This window comes from Plecotus auritus, assembly GCF_963455305.1.
Source record: "Plecotus auritus genome assembly, chromosome: X".
In the NCBI taxonomy this organism is placed as follows: Eukaryota; Metazoa; Chordata; class Mammalia; order Chiroptera; family Vespertilionidae; genus Plecotus; species Plecotus auritus.
Genome location: NC_137784.1, coordinates 11,983,010 through 12,009,071, shown reverse-complemented (window position 1 = coordinate 12,009,071; position 26,062 = coordinate 11,983,010). Strand labels below are relative to the sequence as shown.

Below are 26,062 nucleotides of genomic sequence, written 5' to 3'. Positions count from 1 at the left end.
AATGGTGAGGGCTTTGGGGAAAGGTTAAGCAGGGAAGGGGGAAAGGAGGGTTGGGAGGAATTGTCTGAAGTTTTAGGTAGGGTAGTCAGTGCATGTGAATAAAGGCGTGAAGATGGTGAGGGAATGAGCCTTACAGATAACTGGAGAAAGTGTTCCAGGGGAGGAAGACAGCAAGGGCAAAGATCCTAAGTGCTGGGCCCACTCCTGAAGTTGCAGTCAGCTGGAGGGTCTGCATGACTGGAAGGTCCAAGATGGCCTCACACAGATTTATCAGCTGGTGCTGGTGGTGAGCCTCCATTCTTTGCCATGTGGTTCTAATCCTGGTAGACCAGCTTTCTTACATGATGGGTTGCATTTCTAAGCAAAGGTAGAAGCTGCAAAGATTCTTGATGTTTAGGATCAGGAACTCATACAAGGTCAGTCAAACCACATGGTTAAAGCAAATCACATAGCCATCCCAAATTTAAGAGAAATAGAGTTCATGTGTGGGTGGAAGAAACGGCAAAGTCATATTGCAAAGGCACATGCACAGTGGGATGGGAGAAGTTTGTGGCCATTAAACAATTTACTACAGGGGCAAGAGCAGAAACAGGGAACAGAAAACTATTGAAATAATTCAGGAGAGAACTGATGGTGGCTTAAAAGAGAGTGGTGATGAAAATGATGTCAGAACCTGGATGTCTTTTGAAGGTGGATCCAACAGTTCACATTATCCATTTCCATCACAAGAGGTCTTGTCGTTGCCATTCTACTCTCATTTAATTCTTTAATATTCATTCTCTCTCTCTCTCTCTCTCTCTCTCTCTCTCTCTCTCTCTCTCTGTGTGTGTGTGTGTGTGTGTGTGTGTGTGTTCTCCTTCCATACATATTGGAGGCTCTGTCCACACACTTCCTTGGTGATCCCAGCCAGTCCTACACCTTGGGACCCTTATCTGGTCTTCAGCTCAACCTCTGACCTAAGCTGTGGCCTCACATTGCCCGCTCTTTGCCCACCTGTTTTTCCTTGAGATGGTGCTGATATTTACAACTAGCCATGTCCAAAGTTAAAGTTATTTCCTCATCTTCAAAAGGTATGGCTTCCAGTGTCTTGCTTCTTTACCACAGTTAGACTCCTAGGCTTAAACTTTTGGTAGATGTTTGATAAGTTTTACTTATTCTCCCATATAATCAGTCCCCAATTTTAGCCCTTCTTGTGAGTCTTCCCTCACTCCCTGCCAATCCTTTTCCATCACTACCACCTCTAATCAGCACTTTTTTTTTGTTTTACTTTCTTGGCAGGAATGTTCTAATAGTATTCAAATAGGCTCCATCCTTGGTGTCTCTCAGGTCTATCATTCTAAAGCTCAAGGACCCCACCATGGCTCCCCATTCACTATTAAATAAAAATTCAATCTTAGAGCATCATCTGGGTGCTCTGCAAACTTTCCCCAACCTACCTCTAGTCCTATTTGCCAAGACCTGAAGTATATCCAATTAAACTAAAGTTTCTTGGGAGCTCCCCAAACTCCCATCTCTGCTCCCACCGTTTTCTATGCTAAAGGTTACCTTTCCAGATATCTATTATATCCATATCCATCTTCATGCCATATCTGAAGGCTCTAAGGATGACCCCATATGTCTTCTGTGAGTCCCTCTATACTTGCATTGGTGTGGTTTTAACATATTTATTACATTCACGCTTGTATTTTCACTAATTGTGTGTGGATCTTACCATTTTTTACCATAGTATAGGTTCTTGGAGGGCAGGGACTTTGTTTTATTCTTAGTTCATCCCTCAGTAGTACCTAATTATGTATGGCAGAGAGGAATCACTCAGGGTAAGGAAGGGAAAGGGTAAGAAAGGGAAATTAACGTTTGGTAGAGCCAGAATAGGAAGCTGTGCACCCACTATGGTGGGCAAGAATTCAAACCCTGGGTCAGGAAATTATTACCTGTGGATCCTTCAAGAAAGTTATAGGAGCCTTTCTCTATCTACTTCAAAAGGTAGTGGAAGCGGGCACAGGAGCAAATGAAGCTTAGTTTCCTAGTCAGGGTATGTTGGCTCAGGTCAGACCGTAGGGATTGTCTAACCCAGGCCCTTAGATACAGATATGGAACATGTGGTTCAGGGAGGTCAGGAGCTGGTCCAAAGTCACAGAGCTGGTCACAGACAAACCTGAGACTGCAATCCTGACTCCAAGTTCAAGTCTTGTCTGCCCCTAATCTGAGCGTGTTTGACTTATTGATAAGAGACATGGAGAAGTCACCTTGTCTGACCTCTTCCTAGATAACTTTTCATACTAAAAGAATATGAAAAAATACATATAATAGGATATGGAATTTAAAATCCCCAAAACATACAGGGGAAAAGTTTTCAATTTTATTGGAATTTTGTTGGCTGGATTTGGAAGGACTATCTGGGTATCCTCTGATCACTCTGAGGGTACTTGTATAATGCCCCAAAGTTCATAAAACCAGATTTTAATGGCCTTAAATAAATTCTCACTTCCACAATTAATGTTTTGTTGGAGTTTAATTCTCTTGTCACACAAGTGACAAAACAACTTCTATTTTAGATGTCCTTGGCATTCTTTTTTCTGATCACGGTATTCATAGTCACTCATGGAAGAGAAATAAGTTTTTATGTATAGAATAATGAATAAATAAGAATTAAAAGTGGTACTGTTAACCTTTTGGTATAAGCATGGTATTCATAGTTTCGTGTCTTTATCCTAATGTAATAGATCCCTGCCCTTTCTGTCACTTTATGCCACTGCTCTTATAGTTTTTTGAACTCCAGGATTCTGGTGATTCCATTTTGTGAAATGAGCAAACAAACAAATGGCCTACAGAGAAATAGCCTATAATTGATGCAATTTCTATATAGTAAAAAATGCTCCACGTACAAATGGAATCTAACTCTAAAAATGAGATTTGGACATCAAATTGTCTCTTTTTTGTGGTAGGATTATAATAGGTTTTCAATTTCTTTTGTACACTTGCTACTATGACATTTTAAAGATATTTGAGTGCTGCATGTAGCTGTTTGTAAAGATTGGGAAGGAAAGCTGGAAACCAATAAATTAGAGTAGTATAAATTTTCATGAGAAGGTTGGTTTGTACCATATTCACACATTTTTTCCTACCATAATAAGATGATATAATAAGAACTGAGTTGTTCTGTAATTGTAGGTATCGCAAAGGTTTTGAGCTCCAGTCATCTCTTTATTCTGGAATTAATCTTTCAATTCTGCTGATAGTTGCTGGACAACAATTTGAAACATCCATGGAACTAAGGAAAATAGGTAAAGTTACTTATTATTGCAGATGTTGATGCTTTGGTCACACAAGTTCAGCATTAAAAATTATGGTCACAAAACTAGCATTAAATTTCAGAAGGAAGAATTACTCTCTGATGGCTCACCTGAGACAGTAGTCAAAATAAAATGCCAGTTTTCTTCTATCTAAAGGCTCACATAATCTATACTAATAAAAGGGTAATATGCTAATTAGACTGGGAGACCTTCTGGAAATCCTTCCAGACAAAGCCATGGTGGCGGGGCTGAGGCAGAGATGGTTAGGGGTGATCAGGCCAGGAGGGGAGGGCAGTTGGGGGTGATCAGGCTGGTGGGGGGGCAGTTGGGGGCAAGCAGGCCAGCAGGGGGGGCAGTTGGGGGTGATCAAGCCTGCAAGGGGGAGCAATTGGGGGCGAGAAGGCCGGCAGGGGGGCAGTTGGGGGCGATCAGGCTGTCAATGGGGGCAGTTGGGGGCGAGAAGGCCAGCGGGGGGGGGGACAGTTGGGGGCAAGCAGGCTGGCAGGCAGAGTGATTAGGAGCAATCAGGCAGGCAGGCAGGTGAGTGGTTAGGAGCCAGCGGTCCCGGATTGCGAGAGGGATGTCCGACTAACGGTTTATTGGGCTTCAACTGGCAGTCGGACATCCCCTGAGGGGTCCCAGATTGGAGAGGGTGCAGGCTGGGCTGAGGGACACCCCCCTCCCATTCACGAATTTTGTGCACTGGGCCACTAGTATGATAGAAACTAGAAACATTTTTATGACTTTATCTAAAATTCATATTCTTAAGGTATCCACCTGAGCAGTATGTTGGGAAGAAAAGGGTGCTTGGAGAAAATGAACAATTACTGGGATGTGGGTCAGTTCCTCAGCGTCACCATGTTGGCTAATAATGCCGGGAAGTCCATCCAGGCAGCAGAGAAGTTGTTCAAATTAAAGCCTCCAGTCTGGTGAGTCATGTCTGTGCATTATCATTATTCTTCTCAGTATCAGATTATGTCTTGAAATGTTTCTTCCAGGGTGGAAAGGTATAAATGCAAAAAACAATAGCAATTACTATGTTCCTCCTTCTGACTTCATTATAGCAAAATTAGGGCAGAAAGAACAACTCTGAGGGATCACTTGGTTTTATGTGAATGGAGGGAAAGACAGACATAAGCACATACAGAATATATCCCTACATACTGTATCTACAAGATAAAACTTTGTCCTACCAATTTCTTCAGGTCATCCATGTCCTCAAGAACAAAAAATTCTTTGATACATATTGTGCATTTGTGAGAAAGCAGATCATAAAGCTGGAAAAACAGCAAGAAAATGATTTTCTGCCTCAGTGGTTCTCAAACTTTGGCATATGTTAGATTCATCTGTATTGATTAAAAAACAGATTGCTGGGCTCACTGTTCTACTTCAAAAGGTCTAGGGTAGGGCCTGAGAATTTGCATTTACAAATTACTAGTACAAGCTGATGGTCCTGGGACCACACTTAGAGAACCACTGTTCTGTATAGACTCATTTTAATTAAAAATATGTGTTTGGTATGTGACTCAGAAAAAGGTCTAGGTGGGTTGGACAATACCTGAATTTTCTAATAGTCATTAAGTCCCTTAGAAAGTGGTTATCTTCTTGATTGCTACCATTCCATAGTAGATTTTCAGTAGATATTTTTATAATGAATAAACGATGAATGATGGATCTTCTCTAAAATATTGATAGTGGTTATTTCAGGGTGATAGTTTTATAACTTTTTTTCCCTTATAACTTTTTGTGGTTGTTGTTTTTTTTTTAATCCTCACCTGAGGATATATTTATAGATGAGAGAGAGCGAGAGAGAGCAAGAGAGAGAGAGAATGGACATCAATGTGACAAAGAAACACCGCTCAGTTGCCTCCTGTATGCACCCCAATTGGAGATTGAACCTGCAACCTAGGTATGTGCCCTGATCAGGAATCAAACATGTAGTCTTTTAGTGTATGGGACGACACTCCAACCAACTGAGCCACTCAGCCAGGGCTAGCCTTATAAATTTTTTTTAAAGATTATCTGGGGTGGGCTTGAACTAATCAAATAAGCCTCCCTTTTTAATATATGTTTTTATTGATTTTTTCTAGAGAGGAGAGGAAGGGAGAGGAAGAGAAATAGAAACATAAATGATGGGCTGCCTCCTGCACATCCCCCTACTGGGGATTGAGCCCATAGCCTGGCATATGCCCTGTCCGGGATTCGAACCCAGTGACCTCTTGGTACATGGGATGATGTTCAATCCACTGTGCCACACCAGCAGGCCAGCCTTAATATGTTTTTAATCTGTTTTTCCCTCATCTGATTTGTTGAAGATATATTTGGATTACTTGCATAATTTACAAATTTTTACTTTTAACAATCTATGTTGATTTTCTCCCCTCTTATTTCTCATCCCAGTGGGTCAATCTGAACTCCTAGCTGTAGGAATCTCTTCAGTCATATCTAGTTTGACCCCATTTCTTCCCAGTCTGAAGGACTTAAATTTGGTCTCCAAACCATATCAACCTCTGGAAAGTTCTCTGAAGCTAAGAGAACACAGAGGCAGGCTGAACCTTTGGCCCTCCCTGAGTGGCTGCTGTTCCAGAATACTAATCTTAGCTGACTCCATGGAGAGCAGGCCTGAGGCTTGAGTACATTCTCATTACATCAGGGCTTGTGCTGACTTAGTGTTGATACCTATTGTTGTGGGTCCAAGACCACCCTCAGGTTCATGATTTGCTAGAAGGACTCACAGAACTCAGGAAAGTTGTTATACTCCTGGTATTATAGTAGAAGTATACAGATTAAAATCAGCAAAGGCAAAAGGCACATACAGCAGAGTCCAGGGAGACCAGGCACAAGCTTCTAGTTGTCCTCTCTCTGTGGAGTCATATGGACAGTATTTAATTTTCTCAGCAACAGTGCAGGACAGCATGCCCAAAGTATTGTCAACTAGGAAAGCTCACCAAATATTGGTGTCAGGGTTTTTATTGGGGGTCAGTTATGTAGGCATGAAGTATCCATGTAACTGACCTTAGTCACTGAGTCCCCAATCTCTCTGGAGATCATACTGATAACAGCATTGCCCAAGGCCCCCATCATGAATCATATTGTTAGTATAAACTATCTGCCATGGCTCACAGTTTCAGGTAAACAAAGACACTCCTATCTCAGACAGGCTATCCCAAGAGCTTAGAGGTGATTTTCCAGAAACCAGTCTAGGGCCAAATCTTTCTTTGGAATCTGTAGAGTTTGGGCAACCCAGGCCAGCTGAATTAATCCTGTACTGCACAGTATCCAAGCAAGTCGTTCATAGTCTAACTGATCTGTCTTTCCAGAATAGCTCTAGACTTTATCCTCAAAGCGGAAAGTAGTACTCGGATGCTTTCACCTGAACCATCCCTGTTTAGTGCTACAGAAAATGTGACCACCACTACCTAGGAACTGTTTCAAAAAGTTAGACTTGCCTAAGAACAGTAAAGGTGTGGTCAGATTCAAGAACATCAAAATCTACCTGCTCAGATCTAATTTTTTTTAAAAAGAAAAGACAATAAGTTTCACATCAGTGATTTCCAGGGGTCCAGGAGGAGTTGGGAATGAGGGAAGCAGGTGTGGCTATAGAAGGGAGGAAACAAGACGGATCCTTGTGGCAATAGAAATGTTCTCTATCTTGCCTGTATCAAGGTCAATATCCTGATTGTGACATTGACATAGAATTTATGAAATATTACCTTTGGGGTGGGGTAAACCAGGCCAAGGCAAGGCGTGCATAGGGTCTCTCAGTGTTGTTTCTTACCACTGTATGTAATTCTCAAAATAAAAAGTTGAATTAAAAAAGAAAAAGACAATGCATTTGAAATTTTGTCATTTTACCAGTGCTTTGAACTTCAAACTACATTTTCTTTTTTCTTTTTTTCCTTTTAATATATTTTATTGATTTTTTACAGAGAGGAAGGGAGAGGGATAGAGAGTTAGAAACATCGATGAGAGAGAAACATCGATCAGCTGCCTCCTGCACACCCCTTACTGGGGATGTGCCCGCAACCAAGGTACATGCCCTTGACTGGAATCGAACTTGGGACCCTTCAGTCCGCAGGCCGACGCTCTATCCACTGAGCCAAACCAGTTAGGGCCAAACTACATTTTCTTATTTAAGACAGCAAATGCTTGCCAGGCTCTGCTCTGAACACTGTGTGCCTAAATTGAGGTTTAGACCAATTATGGTAAAAAGTCATGTTGTATGATTTTCTTGAGTAAAATTATTTTGCCCACTATTTAGGTTTATTTTAATTAAGTATATGGCTGCCAAATGATTAAGTAGTACTCACTACACAATATTAATTTAAGTAAAAAGCTTTCAGGAAACTTCTTTGAAAGGGAATAGAATTGAACTCACTTTCTTTGGGAATCTAATTTATTGGTGCTTGTGATTTTTCCAGGTACCTACGATCATTAGTTCAGAATTTGTCTTTAATTCTGCGCTTCAAGAAACTCATTATCGAACCGTCATCCAGGAGAGAACGGCTTAACTTCTGGTTAGATATAATTTTCGAAGCATCAAAGGAAGTTGCTAATGGACTCAGATTTCCAGTAAGATATGCTAAATTTGTTTCTTTTTTAAAATTAAACTTTATTGTTGAAAGTATTACAGATGTCCCCTCTTTTTCCCCATTGACCTCCTCTTCTCCACTCCCATTCCCTCCCTAGGCTTTTATCCCACTATTGTCTGTGTCCATGGGTTATGCATATATGAATATGAGTTCTTTGGTTGATCTCTTCCCTCCTTGCCCCTTCCCTCTGAGAATCCTCAGTCTCTTGCATGCTTCCATGTCTCTGGATCTATTTATCAGATTATTTTTTTCATTAGATTCCACATTTAAGTCAGATCATGTGATACTTGTCTCTCTGTCTGGCTCATTTTACTTAGCATTTGTTTCTTTAAGATAAAAGTAAAAAGAAACTGGGGATTGGTGCTATCTAATTATTGAATACTCAGAAAGGAAAAAAAATCCTTGGAGTAATTGAAAATGTTAAACTATTCATCAATCTTATGTGGAATCAACCAGTGATAGATCAACTTACTAGAAAACGTTGGCTATACAGTTGAGCCTTGAGCAACATGGGTTTGAACTGTGTGGATCCAGTGGATTTTTTTTTCAATAAATACTGTATTCTCTAAAATAGAGTGATTTTGTCTCCCATGGGACATTTAGCAATGTCTGGAGACATTTTTGGTTGTCACAATTGTGGGGAAGGTGTTGCAACTGGCAGCTCATGGAGTAGAGGCCATGGATGCCACTAAACATCCCACAGTGCACAGGACAGTCCCACCTCCCCCTAAACAGAATCGTCCAGCTCACAATGTCAGTAGCGCCGAGGTGCTCTAGAATAGTGCAGTACCAATAGTGAAATTTTGAAATTCAAAGCAGTTTCCTGTTGGACTTTGTTTTGTCTCTAGTGCCACAAATTACTTTTTAAAACTTTACTGAAAAGAAAAATTGCTTTTATCTTTTTATTGAATTTTTGTTGCAGTTTTATGACCATCTTGTAAGGAGGCCTAAGTAAGATATCTAAGCATTCTGAAAACAACTTCAAATAATTGTGTTTCATATTTATGCCATGAGATTTTGTGAACATGTAGCATTCAAGAATCTCATTAAAAAGCTAATAACAGATTAACTTATTTGAAATGATAATCTCTTCCCAGGCTTAGCAATCTTAAACATTCTGCTTTATTTATTTTGGAAATTCACTATCTCTTTCCTGTACATTCTCCTCCCCTCCCCACCTTCCTCTCTCTCTACCCCTACAATATAAAACATGGCTGACGTCACCTCACTTTTTTATCCTCTTGCATTTTTTAGAATTGGTACCTACCTGTGATCATCTAGTTTATGTCCTCATTTCTCTCAAAAACTATAGCATCCCTCTTTTTTTCTGTCACTTACCAACCAGGCCTTTCTTGACTGCCCTGTCTAAAGAAGTTCCCCCCTCCAACTCTAACCTTTATTCTGCCTTATTTCTTCACAGTTTTATATGATACCATGTTGCACATCCTTATCTGTTCCTCCTTCTGCCCATCAGAACAATGGCCTCCTAATGGCAGGGACTCCTGTTGTGGGCTGCTGTGTCCATGGGTCTTAGAACAGGGTTACAGGTCCTTCATGAGTGTTTGTGGTGTACACAGCTTCCCACTTCCTCAGTAGGCAGGGTGACCTATTTTGTGTATTCCTGTGCATTACAGAAATCCATTCTTCTTCTAGGTTCTGGTGATAGAACCAACAACCAAAATCTACCAGCCATCATATGTCTCTATAAATAATGACGCTGAGGAGAAGATGGTTTCTCTATGGCTTGTCTCACCCCCAGAAATGGTAAGAAAAAAGATCATCAACAGCTTTTTCTTTATTTGTACTAGAGGCCCAGTGCATGAAAATTCATGCACTTGGGTGGGGGGGGGTCCCTCAGCCCGGCCTGCACCCTCTTGCAGACCAGGAGCCCTTGGGGGATGTCTGACTGACGGCTTAGACCTGCGGGCTGATTAGTATCAGGGGATGGCACCAGCTGGCAAGTGGCCAGCCCCACCCTCCATTGCCGCTGCTCTCCCCCCCCATCACCGTCCCCTTTCTCTGCCCCCTGACACCCACCTTGGCTGGCCTGGCCCTGCCTGCTCACCAGCCCCACCCCCCAAGTTGTTCTGCTGTTCAGTCAATTTGCATATTAGGCTTTTATTATATAGGATGATTTAATCAAATATTTGATTCTCAAGAAGAGGAGTCTATGTTGTACTTGAAAGAGCAGGCAGCTGTACCTAACTTCTGAGTTATGGGAGTATATGAGAGAGTATAACCACAGATGAAAAAAAGGAGGCAGGTTCTTCCATTATATATATTTATATTATGTATGTATGTGTATATATAGATAAATTAATACAGGCTTGTTGAAAAAAAGTTAAACCATGAGGAAGTAGATAAGGAATAAAGGGAAAGTCTCTACAAATCTCCTAAACCTAGTCCTCATTCCCATCCCCAATGATTTGGTGGCTGTTTATATCTTTTTTCTAAACTCACTTATATTGTTTATAATGTGTGTATACATACACACATTATATGTATTACCTTACCTAATAATAGACAAACATGTAAATTGACCATACCTCCGCTACACCCACAGCCAATCAGAGTGAGTATGCAAATTAGAAGGCAAAAGATGGCGGCCACCCAGCTGCTCCAGGCGCAGAGTGGCCAGGTGGGGCAGGACGCCTGCTATGAGAGGGAGGATGGGGGCGGGGGGGCGCGAAGGGATCTACAGGAGCGGACTGCCTCAGCGAAGACAAGACTGCAGACTCCGGAGTCTGCAGCAAAGCAGCGAAGACAAAGATAGCAGACTCTGGCCGGAGTCTGCAGCAAAGATGAAGAAGGCAGACCCTGGCCGGAGCAAAGGCCTGGGTCCCAGGTGCCGGAGGAAAACCGGTGCTGGAAGCCAAGGGAAGGAAGGTCTATTGCACGAATCTTTTTGTGCAACAGGCCTCTAGTATATAATATATATATATATATATATATATATATATATATATATATATATATATATATGAGAAAGGCACTGTCATTAAAGCGAGGTCATATAGTATATATTCATTGTTTTACAACATGTTTTTTTTTACTAGTCCACACATATGGACAGTTTTTATGAAGCACACACAGATCCACTTGATTTTTTAAGGGTAATATTCCTAATATTCCTGTACTAATATCATGTGATGCATTTCTGAATATGGATATGGATAAACTATAATTTGTCTTATCACTTCCCTGCTGATGCATATTTAGGTCTGTTTTGCTCTCTAGCCAATGGTAGCTGTGCTGGTGCACCTTGGTGGTTACACCCTACTACGCTCATGTAGCTGTTTCCAGAGCAGGGATTCCCAGAAATGGTCCTGTTGGATTCAGGACTAAACACATTTAACATTCAATAGCTGCCATCAAACTTGTACCTTTCCGATTTTACTCACACCAACCATATAGGAGTGGAAACATTTGAATTTAATTGCCCATTAAAGAGATTACAGAAATGCTAGGCCAGGCCTGATGTTTTGTGATAATAGCTAGATTTTATCTCTACATGTCTAAAGTACTTCACTAGCTTTTTGCTTTAATAAAATATTTCACTATTCCATTGATATAGGTACAAATAGGTCATGTTATGACATGTAGTTGTAGAAAAAATTAATCATATTAAAGTTACAAATAAAATTATTTATAGTAATAAAAAGATGTAGCATCTTTGACAAGTGCATTAGATAGCTGTATTTGCTGTGTATATGTTTTCATGGAGTGTGGAGAGCGTTCTGCCATAATAACTTGGCAGAGAAAGATTTTTTCCCCTGGAAACGAGTGTGGGCAAATTATTTTAATCAGATGAAAATAAGTGATATCTTAAAAAAAAATAAAGTGATACATTGGACAATGAGTAGAAGCTCAGTATCATATTAGAAATTTCTTATCAGAAATAGTAATGATACAACTTCCCATTGTTAATGGGTGTAAAGTTTGACTTATGCTATATGAATACACTACAACCATCTGCTGTACAACTTAGTGCCTATAGTTAACAATATGGTATTGTGCCCTTCAAAATTTAAGAGGGCACATCCCATGTTATGTGTTCTGAACACACACACACACACACACACACATATAAAAACAAAAACCAAGGGACACAACACTTTGGGGGGTGATGGATATGTCTATTACTTTGATTGTGGTGATGATGTCATGGGGGTTTACATACACCTAAACTCATCAAGTTATGCATATTAAATATGTGAAGTTCTTTAAATAATAATTAAACCTAAGTCATGAATGATATCTCAAGTTGTCTTCATCTGCTTAAGATGTTACAACAATACCATAGACTGGGTGACTTAACAGAAATTTATTTCTTGTAGTTCTAGAGGCTAGAAAGTCTAAGATCAGAGTCCCCCCATAGTCAGGTTCTGGTGAGAGCCCACTTTCTGCTTTGTAGATGGTGGTCTTGCTTTGTCTTCACGTGAGTGAGAGAGAGAGAGACAGGGAGCTCTCTCCTGTCTCATATAGGGGTACTAATCCTATCATGAGTGTTCCACCCTTGTGACTTTATTATCTCTGAAAGACCTCACCTCTAAATGCCATCACATTGGGGGTTAGGGCTCCAATAGATTAACTGGAAGGAACATAAACATTTAGTCCATAATACAAGCCTAAGCCAGTAAACTTGTCTAATATTTAATAGTGAAGCAACCTTCTCATTGATAATAGAGTCAGCAGCCATTAGTGAAGACAAGCTGCCATAATGTGCTTGGGGCTTTTTTTTCCTGCCCTGTGTGCATTAAATATTTCAGTATAAAAGAGAAAAATTAAAGCTATAATAAAATACATACATGGTCATTTGAAGAATGCATGTGTCTTCTATTAAATTTGCCTCTTTGGGTTTTTAGCCTTTTATTGAAGTACTAGAGGCCCAGTGCACGAAATTCGTGCACTTGGGGAGGGGGAGGTCCTTCAGTCTGGCCTGCACCTTCTCCAATCCTGGAGCCCTCGGGAGTGGGCCTAAGCTGGTAGTCGGACATCCTTAGCACAGCCGCAGAGGCAGGAGAGGCTCCTGCCCCTGCTACTGTGCTCACCAGCCGTGAGCCCAGCTCAGAGCTTCTGGCTGAGCTGCGCTCTTCCTGTGGGAGCACACTGACCACCAGAGGGCAGCTCCTGCATTGAGTGTCTGCCCCCTGGTGGTGAGTGCGCATCAAAGCAACCAGTCATTCTGCCATTTGGTCAATTTGCATATTAGCCTTTTATTATATAGGATAGGATTACATAGACCCAGAAAAGTGCATCAATCATAAATTATGAATTTTGACCAAGTGAACATACGTGCGTACTCAGTGCAGGTTAAGAAAGAGACTCACCCACCAAAACCCTGTTCGTGCTTCCTTTGTGCCTCTTTAAAGACACTATCTCCGTGAAACACTCTGTTCTCAGTGTTGGAATTCTTATACCAGAGACCAGCTTTGCTTATTTTCTTTGTATCATTGATGGCACTGTGACACGAGAATTTTCAAAATTCTGACCTGTAATTTCACTATTCCATTGATATAGGTACAAAATAGCTCATGTTATGACATGTAGTTATAGGAAAAACTAATCGTATTAAAGTTACTCTTTATACTTTCGCAGCAAAATTGTTTTGATCTCATGGAATTCTTCAGACTTTGCCTACTTCATTTGAATCCTATAATGGTTGCTGGCCCTTAATGGAAATTTCCATTGGTACATATACTACCTCACTAGTTGTAAATGTTTTACTTTGTTTGTATATAGTTCATAATAAGAACTGGAAAAGAACTATATAAGCAGCAACTGTTAGTTTTCCTTGACTGATGAAATGTTTCATACAAGTGCTTATAGTTGTCAGAGCATACATCTGAGAGATTGCCTTTTTTCTTTGAGAGGAAGCCTTTGTTTTTGCCCTCATGTTGAATTTTGAAATTCTGCAGATTGTGAAAGCAAGCATATTTGCCTAGAGTGAGATGACATTTTTCTACACAGTGTTGTTGAAGTTTTTTTCCCCATGGGCTATGAATGGTGGGAGAGATCACACATATGCACATGTTCACCCACACACAGCATCTCCATAAGATGAAATTAAGTTGTGGTTCATTAGCCAAGGATACAGGAACTTATGCTGGTCAATGTTTAACAACCAACTCTCCCACGGACACAGGAGCAGAGGGCTGACTTGTCATGCTTGCTGATTTCTATGGTATGAATTCTCCAACCGTGGCCACTTTCAAACAAGCTACATTGAGTCACCAAGTGTGAGATTAGGAAGAGATGTGAGAAATTGGCCTTCCCAAGCTGGCACAAGCTGCATGCAGCACATTGATGCAAGGTCGCACAGGGCAGAGGCAAATGCAGCACTTCTCCCTCAGCTCCTCCTGGGCCCCAAAGTCACCAACAAGCACATAATGGCCACCAACACTGTCCCCACAGGTAGGGATGCTGGATTTGGGAAGCCCTTTTTTAGGGGTACCTTTTATACTTACGTCAGAAACAGGACAAACTTACACAAGAAGTCTGCTCTTTTTTTAAAAAAATATATATTTTATTGATTTTTTACAGAGGAAGGGAGAGGGATAGAGAGTCAGAAACATAGATGAGAGAGAAACATCGATCAGCTGCCTCCTGCACACTCCCCACTGGGTATGTGCCCACAACCAAGGTACATGCCCTTGACCAGAATCGAACCTGGGACCCTTGAGTCCGCAGGCAGACGTTCTATCCACTGAGCCAAACCAGCCAGGGCGAAGTCTATGCTCTTAACACAAAATTGTCATAGACACCCAAGATTCCTCCCCAAAAGTGGGGCCCAGGGGATCTTGGAGGCATGCCTCCCTCCGGCTTCCTAGCCCATTTCTCCTTAGCCCACCCTGGCTCTGCTTCCTGTGCACTTTTACTCGGGGCTTCTGACTCTGACATGGAAAGCTACAATCTTGACGGTATTTCCTTCCCGTGATTTAGATATGATTAAATATCCCCTCTCAGAAAAGATTAGGACACTGCTTTACAGAAGGCTTGAACAGGAGGAAAACAGTTGTGGCTTTCCTGATTAAGTACTCAGTGACAGTTGACCCACCAGGACACCAAAGCAGAAACAATGCATCCAGTTCTGCCTTCCCTACCAAAGTTCCTGACAAGCTCCACTTGCAGATATGACTTTAAAGTTTCATTTATGTAATATTCTGGAACAGGCAAAAGTCTCTGTGGCAGTAGAAGGCAGAATAGCAGTTACTATTCCATCCTACTGTCCTCAGGCTGGCACTGTAGGGCTCACATTGGCACTTTTGCTTTCATCCTTTTTCCTCCCTGGAATTTCTTTTTCTAATTACCCAGGTTTAACTTTTATAAAGGCATCTCTGACCACCCTTCCACTGAATATCTATAGGCTACCCCAGTGGTCGACAAACTCATTAGTCAACAGAGCCAAATATCAACAGTACAACGATTGAAATTTCTTTTGAGAGCCAAATTTTTTAAACTTCTTCAAACGCCACTTCTTCAAAATAGACTCGCCCAGGCCGTGGTATTTTGTGGAAGAGCCACACTCAAGGGGCCAAAGAGCCGCACGCGGCTCGTGAGGCTGCAGTTTGCCAACCACTGGGCTACCCCATTGCCTGTATCATGTACAAAGTACATCCTGTCATTTATCAGTTTTCCTAAATGTCTCCCCAACTGCATTGCCAGCCCATGCATGACTTCTATGTTTTTATACCCATAGGTCCTACAAATCAGGTCCCCTCCCCAAATGCCTATTGATTATGACATAAAGGGAAAGAGAGAAGGTCCCTATTGTTTACTTTCTTACTAGTAAATCTTTCTCCCAAATTGAGAAGTTCCCTAAAGGTACCCTAGAGTAAACCTACCATCTGGGAATACTTTGAAAACTTGTGTGGCTGAGCTTTCTACATACATGCAGCCTCTTGCTGGGCATGTATCTTGTATCTGCCCTGGTTCATATTTCTGTACCTGAATCCAAAGGCAGACTCCTGCTCTGCAACACTGCTCTCTCTCAGTGCCTTTGAATACACCTTTCCTCTGAAATACACTCAATCTCTCTACATGGTTGGGTCCGCTGTCATGGCTTTCATCTTTTACAGCCTTAGGTGGCTTCCCATCTCAGAGTAGAAGCTGAAGTCCTGATGATGGCCTCCAAGGCCCTGCGTGATCTCCTTCATGAATTCTCCAACCTCCTCTACCGCTACCCCCTCACTCAGTCCACTCAGACCCCTCCTTACTGGTCCTCAAACAAGCACACTGCTACTTCAGGGCCTTTGCACGTGCTGTTTTCTCTGCTTGGTACTGTTCCCCCAGATATCTGCATGGCTCATTCCTTCACCCTCACTTTTTCTGTTCAAAGTCATCAGGCCTTCCCTGAAGATCTGGTTTAGCATCATGACCTCCTGCCCCACTTTAATGCCCTTCCCTGCTTTATTTTTCTTTGCAGCACTCTTCATCCTCCATCATGCTATTAATTTGCTATTTAATTTTTTGCCCATCTCCTTCACGCTATCCTATGCCCCATCAAGGCAGAGACAACGTCCCTGCCTTGGCTCATAATAGGTGCTTAATAAATGTATGAATGGATCTTTCCCCATTGGGAACCATCCTCCCAGTTGTTCCTGTTGTCATGGCTTCAAGAAATTTGTCACCCAACTGCTTGTAACTGTTCTCCTGAGCGATATGCTCAGTCATTTGGCTCTTCTCTTCTGGGGGGCGGAGGGGTTTAGCTGGTAATTTGTGATATTCCTCAGACTAATCAAATGTATTTTCTTATTTTAAATTATTGTTGTGATGTATTGGTAATATCGTCTATGGTCACTGAAACTGGGATTTCAGACATTCCTTCTGAGGCTCAGTTTTGTGCAAACTTTAAGGACAGGAAGTAGTGGTGGAAGGAGGGGACAGTTATTTTTTTTAAGTGCATCTTGTACAAATTGAAATTGCAGTTATTCATGGTAGCCTAGCTGCTAAAACAAATAACCCCCAAATGTCAGTGTATTAACATGATAAAAGTTTATCTATGTCTCATATGCTATACAGATTGGCAGGGTTCCCATTCCATCTTGTAGTGAATGGGGAAAGAATATAGAACACTCCTGTGGAGGGTTTTATGAGCCAGGCCTGCAGGTGATGCACATCACTCCTGCTTGCATCCCATTGGTCAGAAGGCCAATATATGTCCCACCTAGTTGCAAGGGAGGCTGTGAAAAGTGTTCTAGTTATGTGCCCAGGTAGAAAAAGAAATAAAGATTGATGAACACTGACTGGTGTCTGCCACATTCTTGCTTCTCCAAACATTTTTTCAGGTCACTCACCTTGGGTGGGCTGTTCTCACACTCATTTTAGAATGTTCCTGATATGTTTACAGAAGATGAAAGGCCAGTCATTGTGTACTTACGTGCTTATTGTTTCTATTTCAAATTTAGATACTTTGCTTAAAACTGGATTAGAGATAACAAATGAATGTTTATAATATACTAGAAAATGCCTCTGGTTTCCAAATTATGCAAAATATATTGTTCTAACCCCTAAACCTCTATTGAAAGTAAAATAGCAGCCAGGTTGGTGTGGCTCAGTGGTTGAGTATTGACCTATGAACTAGGAGGTCACAGTTTGATTCCTGGTCAGGGCACATGCCCGGGATGTGGGCTCGATCCTCAGTAGGGGGCGTGCAGGAGGCACCAGTCAGTGATTCTCTTGCTCATCATTGATGTTTCTATCTCTCTCTCCCTCTCCCTTCCTCTCTGAAATCAATAAAAATATATGTATTTTAAAAAGTAAAATAGCAGAAGTGATTGACTATAGAATGAAACCAAAAATTATTCTTTGCATGAAAATAATCAAGCTACTGACTTTTGTCTTTGATGCCTGCAGAAACAAACCCATGAATGGAATTTTGCAGCCACTTCCATTAAGGGAATAAGGTAAGAACATAAGATAAAATGTAATTATTTTTTAATACAGATAATGATTTTTTATTACTTTAATGTTTCCACTTATTTATAATGTGATATTCTAATTGTTAAGGGAATCGAAAATGTACTATTTTCTCTTTTGTTACTCTACCTGAGTTAATTCATGATGTATTGCTAGTAATGACTTCTTGGCTTGTTATTATAGAGTAGTTTTTTTTGGGGGGGAGGGGTATTTTAACTTGCATTTTTTTTAATTTATAATTATTTTGAAAGTATTGTGGATATCCCCTTTTTGTCCTCCATTCACCCCCCGCCAGTCTGCTCCCTCCCCCTCCCCAGGCCTTCACTGCACTATTGTCTGTCCATGAGTTATGCATATATGCATATAAGTTCTTTGGTTAATCTCTTACTGCCCCCTCCTTCCCTCTGAAATTGTCAGTCTATTGCATGCTTCAGTGTCTTTTTTTCTATGTAATAGACCAAACTCTCTTATCTCAAACTTCAAAAAAAATAATGAAATTATATCTATAGAAAGAGAAAGTATTTTTTCTTTGATCCAATACTGTGCAAGTTCTCAGGGACAACCCGCCCCCTCTACCCCCCGCCCCACCGCCCCACCAAACTAAAGCTGGGAGTTAGTTACTTGGTAATGACACTTGGCTGAGGTCTCCTGGACATTGTTATTAGTGAAGGGGTGGGGTTAGGTGTTCTGAGGAGAGGTGTGGTTCTTGCTCTTCGGTTCACGAGTGGTGACCATTTGGGTCTAGACTTCAAGTCTCAAATTTTACAAATTTTTACAGCTACACTCTGAGTCTCACCCTGTCAGCACATCTGAGGGTGGGAGCAGGTCTGAAGTAGCTGTGAGTTCTAATCCCTCTTTTGCTGTTTGACCTTGAGAAAGTCACAGCCTGTCTAGGTCTCAGTTTCTTCTAGATTCCATCAAATTAAGGGCTTGCACTACACAGCTCTATATCCTTTCTCTGATTCTGAGTCCACAGGCCACTGAATGAATCACCTGTAGCATAAAGTTCACATCACTTTAAAGGGAGAGAAATAACTTAAGAAAAAAGTAGGGTATTTTTGAAGTCTAGAAATTCCTATATTATAATAAATTATTTCACAAATACCTTTCCTGTCTTGTGAAATTATAAAATATAATACTATATTTTATCCCCTTTCCTGTTGCCCATATGAATATATAGTAAGTTCTTGATACATAATAAAGTCAGTTGATGAATATAAACTCAAACATAAGCAAGATAAATGTCCCTACTATTTAAATTCATTAAAACAATAAATCTTAAAATTTTGTAAAATGGAAGAAAAGCTGTTATTAGAGTGTTCCCTAAATTTAAAAATTAATATAACATATATAAGAACATTCTTAATGTTTTGAATTTTTACAGCGTATCCAAATTTGATGGACAGTGTTGCCTTCTTTACGTCTATGAGAACTCTGATGACTTTCAAATCTGCTTTTCCACCGAAGAGCACTGTAATAGGTGAGTTATACCTGGTTCAAGTATTTGCAATCTAATTATGGTGAATCATTTTAAAAGGGCCTTTGTTGTGAAAAATATTTATTTGCTCTACTGCCTTTCCTGAAATTTTAACTTAAGGAAAAATATTTACAGCTTTATTGAGATATGATTCACATACCACATGTTTCAGACATTTAAAGTATGCAATTTAATGTTCTTTTTAGTATATTTACAGTTTTGCAATAATCACCACATCTAATTTTAGAATATTTTCATCACTCCCAAAAGAAACTCAATATTTAACAGTCACTCCCCATTTTCCCTTCAACCTCAGCCCTATGCAACCATTAATCTACTTTCTGTCTCTATAGATTTGCTTATTCTTGACCGTTTCATATAAATAAAATACAATATGTGGTCTTTTGTGTCTGGCTTCTTCCACTTAATATAAAATTTTCAAGTTCATCTGTGTTGTAGCATGTACCAGTACTTCATACCTTTTTGTGGCTGAAGAATATTCAATTGTATGGATAGACCACATTTAATTTATATGTTCATCAATTAAAGGCATTTGGGTTGTTTCCACTTTTGGGCTATTATTAATAATGCTGTTTTGAACATTTGCACATAAGTTTTTGTGTGGACATGTTTTCATTTCTCTTAGAGCCAAATTTCAATTCATTGGGGTCTTATGGTAACTCTAAAAAAAAAGTTTCTAATTAGTCAAATCACTTGTATGCAAATAAACAACTATCCAAATCTAGGAAGTGTCTGATATGGCCCAGTAGGATTTTTGAGAAAAAATTATGCATAATAGTTGATATTAAGCTTAATCTGTGTCAGCAGAATGATGAGGCCACCTTATGCATTTCCTACTCACACCTCCCCTGTAAAAGACCTTATTTCCAACCAATAACTAGAGTGTCTACAACTTGAGAGTTGATGGCCCCACTGTCCTTAGTAATGATTAAATCATCCCTGGAACACTGTCACGGGGACAAACTTAAAGAGTAGTCCAGAAACACTTTTGAAGAATTATGTTAGTGGAGTGACTCACAAACAAGTCCTGGGGGAAACATTGATGGAACAAGGAGGAAAAACTTAATAGGGACATAGTAAAATCAAGTACTTTTTCTAATGGGCTGTTATAAAAACGGGGATTAATTCTAAGGAATCTGTGGATGAGACCCACATAAAAGAAGTCTTAGTTCAATATAAGTGAAGAATTTCTCATTGAGTTTTTCAAAGAATGAGGTGCCTTATGTGGTAATGACTTCTCCATCACTAGAGTGTTCAAGCATCAATTGGCCAGTTAGTGGGGATACTGTATAGAAGGGATTCAAGTATCATGTCAGTATTTGAACTAAATTAGATAACCATTAAAGTACCATGTCAAATCAAGGAGTGGATTGATTGTTCCATGAACTTAAAAACTTGTTTTATATTTTATTGTAGTTTAGTGTAAGATGGCTAAAGTTATGGAATAAAAGTGATCATAATTAGCAGCATCTTTGTGACATTTGCTGTTGTAGATTTTGTTCTTTGGTCAAAGAGATGATAACAAATGAAGTGGTCAATACAATGCAGCTGGAAGAAGACACTGATGGGGACACCTTAGAGGTGAGTCACAGAAGACCTAGAACATGGAAAAAGTTATCTTTTGTATCTTTGATGCTTAAAGAAAATACTGAATTTTTTGTGAAAAATGTTTATATGTATATTTAAAAATACTCATTTATGAACGAGCTAACCATCACTATCCATGGCTTTCAGAGATTAAGTTTAATGCATCTCTATAGAAAAACTCTCAACCAGGATGTTTAAGAAAACTTTGGCATGGACTAGACTAAAATTTTCTGTTATACACAACCTCTGGATAAGTTTTTTCTAAGCCAATTAATCATGTTTGTGAAATTACAAGATAAATGGTTGACCAGCTAGAAGCAGACTTTTTCATTTATGCCTACAATGACTTTAGTTATAGCTACTTGCATATAATAAATTAAATATAACAATTTTTAAATCATTTTTAAGAAAATAGGATCATCATAAGCTCTTTTGAATAGCACAGTTGTAGTACACCATTACACATATATTTAAATCTTGCTCAATTATTCAGATTTGCCATTAATTCAGGTTCTCCCAATGATTACAATTTAATGGAATTTTATTATACTTTCAAATTACACTGAAATTAATTCCTTGAAGCTTCTTTCAGAAAAATATAAAGGGGTCATTTTAATAATTGAGTCATGTATTTGAATTCTTAGCTTAGAATCAATGTTTATTGTAGGAATGAACTAAGGGATGTACTTTGAAGGTAACAGATGTGGGCCAGAGAAAGGTGTGCGATAAAAACCTTTTATGGAGCAGGCTGATGCTGTCTGGTTTAATCAGACAGTAATGGGGACTCATTAGTAACATTAATTGTCATGAGCACCCCTAGAAGTAGATGGAAAGAGGCATGCATGCACGCTGTTCTCTATGCTTCCATAAGTCAGCACAGTAGAGCATAAGAAGCAACAGAAATAATCCGTTGTTGCTTCTGCTTTATGTAAGTATTGCTCATCATAGAGCTCCATTTGTTTTAATCCTCGAAGAATCAACTAGAACAGTGGTCGCCAACCTTTCGGACTTCATGGACCACCAGTGGTCCGCGGACCACCAGTTGGCGACCGCTGAACTAGAATGCAGCTGCGCACCAACTTTTGATGATAAGTTTTTGGGAACAAAATAGCTCCTAATTATAGGTTAATTTGTACAGTATATGTAATGCTGGATTTATACATCCAAAGGAGGGGAGGAGGCCCAGCATATGTACTTTGTATTAAGACAAATTTAATTTTATTGACCTTCCCATTCTTTCTGGGTTAAAGAAAGAGGTTTGTTTTCTAACAAGTTGGTAAGGGATCATGCAGGAAAACACCTATTTGGGGTAGTTAACATGCTAAGAACCATTTTTAAATTGCAGCATTAAAATGGGGAGTAATCTCCAAAGGGTGAGCCAGCTAAGTTTCAGATGAGCCATATTTTTTAATTTCTTGGATTCTATTTCATAAAATCATGTTATAATATATGGGTAACTAAGAATTCTACCCCTTTAAAGTAAGTATTTAATTAAAAGAACATAACCTAAGAAATGTGACTTGCTTGGTACTGAATATTATTCATAAGTTTTTATTTATTTTTTAAATATATTTTTATTGATTTCAGAGAGGGAGAGAGAGATGAAAACACCAATGATGAGAATCATTGATCAGCTGCCTCCTGCAAGCCCCCTACTGAGGATTAAGCCCTGACCAGGAATGGAACTATGACTTCCTGGTTCAGCCACTGAACCATACCAGCCAGGCTTCAGAAGTTTTTAAAAATTGCAGTACAGCCCTAGCTTGTTTGGCTCAGTGGATAGAGCGTCAACCTGTGGACTGAAGGATCCCAGGTTTGATTCTGGTCAAGGGCACATGCCCAGGTTGCGGACTTGATCCCCAGTAGGGGACATGTATGAGGCAGCCAATCAGTGATTCTCTCTCATCATTGATGTTTCTATCTCTCTCTCCCTTCTCCCTTCCTCTCTGAAATCAATAAAGACATATTTAAAAATAATTTAAAAAATAAAAATAAAAATTGCAGTACAATGTTTGGGCTGTTATGGGGCTTCTCCACAAGTGGTGTGCTTTTTTATCTTGTTTTTCCTTCTTTAGTATGAGTATGACCTTGATCTGAATGGTAATCGAGTTGTGCTGGGGAAAGGCTCATACGGGATCGTGTATGCTGGGAGAGACCTGAGTAGTCAAATACGGATAGCCATCAAAGAAATCCCAGAGAAAGATTGCAGGCAAGTGAGGCAGACCTTCCACATTTCTTCAGTCATTACCTCCACAACCAAATCCCATGTCCACCACCAATGGTGCAAAGGATTTAAGGATGAGAACATTATGTCATCAAAAAATTTGCAATTCTCTTGTAATAAGGGTGATTTACTTTTGTTCTCTGCATATTATAAATAGATTGAGAAAATGGAACCAAGAGGCATGGGGATTGCAGTCATACTTTAAAAGAAAACTAGTTTTATTTCCACCCATCAACTAGGTCTGCAGTTTTATATTTTTACATAGTGACTCTGTGGTTTGTAACCATTTTAAATAGCTAACATTTATTCAGGTGTATCATTACAGAAAATGAAATGTGGTAAAAAAAAATTAGCTTTTTGCAATACAGACTTGTTTTATACCCTGCCTTTCAACCCCACACATAGATTTTGGGTTTTGTTTTGTTTTGTTTTGATCACCAGTAATACTAACTCATTTCTTTTTTTTTAGAACTTTTAAAAAAATCTTTATTGTTGAAAGTATTACATAGGTCCTCGTTTTCCCCCCATTAACCTCTTCCAGCCTAACTCATATCTTCAACATCTTTAGAGACTAATTAAATGATTATTCCTTTTAAAATTTATTTCCCACCTAATTCTAAATAAGTACATTGCAGTGTTTTGGGTTTTTTTTGGCGGGGGGCGGGCGGGGGAGGAGGATTGCTGGCATGTACCGTCTCCTTCAACTGATTGCTGTAGTTGTTTCAGCTTTTCATTGCTGATAGTTGTTCCTGGGATTCAGAGCTAGAAGGGACCTTAGAGACTGTTTTGCCCCGTTTCCTAAATTTACAGCCTGAACTTAAGATATTTGGCGCTTTCTCTGTGCCAGATTCTGAGTTGGCACTGCAGACTAAAAGGTTACTAGGATACTGTCCTTATCCCAGGGTTCTCCCAGTTTGGTAGGGAATACAGAAACCTGCCTGGAAGCTAGAGTGACAAGTATTATTAAAAAAAAAAAGGGGGGGGGTACACAGAGAGTTTGCAGAGCATAGGAAAGGAATTAATTACTTTTCCTGGGTGAGTTGTGGCAAGTTTGAGAAAATAAATCATCTTTGAGGGATGACTAGGAGTTTGCTTGGTAGAAAAGGAAGCCAGGGCATTCTATGCTGCGGGAAGAACAGTGCTGTTAAGCATAGCGTATTCAGAGAACAACAAATTGTCTATTGCAGTGGTCGGCAAACTCATTAGTCAACAGAGCGGCAAACCGCGGCTCACATGCGGCTCGCGAGCCGCAGTTTGCCGACCACTGCTCTAGACTATAGCAGAAGCCACCTAATGGACCTCCCTGTCCCAGCTTCTGGCCTCTTTAAGTTGATTCTATCCCTAGCCCCCATACTCCCTAAAACATGTATCTCATCATTTAATTTCCCTTCACAAAGTCCACATAAAGACCATATTGCTTAACATGGCATAAAAGAACCTTCAAACTCAGGTCAGACTCCATCTTTTAAAATTTTTGCCTCATCTCAAGAACCCTTTACTGCATCACTTTCTATATTCAAGTCAGACCAGTGGTCGGCAAACTGTGGCTCACGAGCCACATGCGGCTCGCGAGCCGCGGTTTGCCGCTCTGTTGACTAATGAGTTTGCCAACCACTGGTCTAGAGTGAGTCTGCAGAATGAGACTAGAATGCTGGAGGACAGAACCTTCTAGAACACTACCATTCATGGGGGCTGGTGAGAGAGGCCAAGGATGGTTAAAGAGTTCAGGCCTTAACACACTAGTGATAATAACAACAGCAGCCATTTAATGAGTACCTACCACACAGCAGGCACTCCATGAGTGTCTGAGAAATTTGACCCACTTTGGTCCCCAGCAGCCCTGTGTGGCTGGTATTATTACCCCTAATTTACAAGTGGGAAGCTGATTAGGCTCATGGGATCCAAGGGAGAAAAAGTTTCCAGAAAGAAGTGATGGCCAGCAATAGGGCAGGTACTGGTGATATAATGTGGACCCTAAGCCCCTGGGATTTGGCAGGTGACACTGGCTTTGTTTTTCCCACTAGGCACTCCCAATCTCTTCATGAGGAAATAGCCCTGCATAAGAACCTCAAGCACCGCAATGTCGTTCAGTACCTGGGCTCTGTTTCTGAAAATGGCTACATTAAGATATTCATGGAGCAGGTGCCTGGGGGTGAGTAGTCGCTGGTCTTCTGGTCTCACACTCTGAAAATCACTGATAGGATATAATATGCACATCATTATCCATCCTGCCATATAAAGAATGACAGACCTCTCAGGTGTGGAAAAGCAGCATTTATTTCTCAGAGGAGTTGGATGCCACTTTCCAGTGTCACAAACAGTCGATTTCTGGTTTCTTAATTTAATCATCAAATATTCATTGAGGGTTTACTGGGGCTGAGTGATGGAGACAGAGATGAGTAAAGCATAGTCTCCAGTCTTGAGGCCTTCACAGTCTAGGAGTTTAAAGGTGGTTTTGACAAAGCAGGACAGAGGTTTATTAAAATGACATTGTAAAATAACATGTTGACAGTGAAATCGAACACCAGTGCTTTAGCTACAAAATCCCCCAAAGCAGCAGTATGGTACAAGAGTATGAGTTCCTTGTGTCTGGAGCCAGATCGTCTAATTTGAATTGGTCTGTCTGCAAGTTGTGTGACCTCAGGCAAATACTTTACTTCTCTGTGCCCTCAGTTTTCTGAATGACTAAATGAAATATAAATTGGAGTAATAACAATCTTATATAATAAAGAGCTAATATGCAAATGGTCATCATGCCCTCATGCCCTCACACTGTAATGGCTCAGACATTCAACACTGGGGAGAGAGGAATGGGAACCAGACAGGCACAAAATGAGCTCGCGAGAGAGGAAAGAGGACCAGCCAGGCTGCGGCCCAGAAGAGGGACAAGTCGCCCGCCCCTCGGTCCTGGGCATCAGTGGTCCTGGGCACCAGCAGTCCTGGGTGCCCG

The 26,062-nt window shown here is 40.3% G+C and overlaps 1 protein-coding gene across 1 annotated transcript in view; it reads left to right on the top strand.

The window, feature by feature from the left end:
• Positions 1–26,062, top strand: part of MAP3K15 (mitogen-activated protein kinase kinase kinase 15) — a gene marked incomplete at both ends in the record, with an annotated part of 71,416 nt that overhangs the window by 21,077 nt on the left and 24,277 nt on the right. The window contains 9 exons of the mRNA XM_080652296.1: positions 3,172–3,284; positions 4,063–4,222; positions 7,715–7,865; positions 9,539–9,649; positions 17,741–17,790; positions 19,188–19,283; positions 20,795–20,882; positions 22,964–23,097; positions 25,137–25,264. Of these exons, the coding sequence (XP_080508422.1) occupies positions 3,172–3,284; positions 4,063–4,222; positions 7,715–7,865; positions 9,539–9,649; positions 17,741–17,790; positions 19,188–19,283; positions 20,795–20,882; positions 22,964–23,097; positions 25,137–25,264 (1,031 nt within the window). The remainder of the gene's footprint in view (positions 1–3,171; positions 3,285–4,062; positions 4,223–7,714; positions 7,866–9,538; positions 9,650–17,740; positions 17,791–19,187; positions 19,284–20,794; positions 20,883–22,963; positions 23,098–25,136; positions 25,265–26,062) is intronic.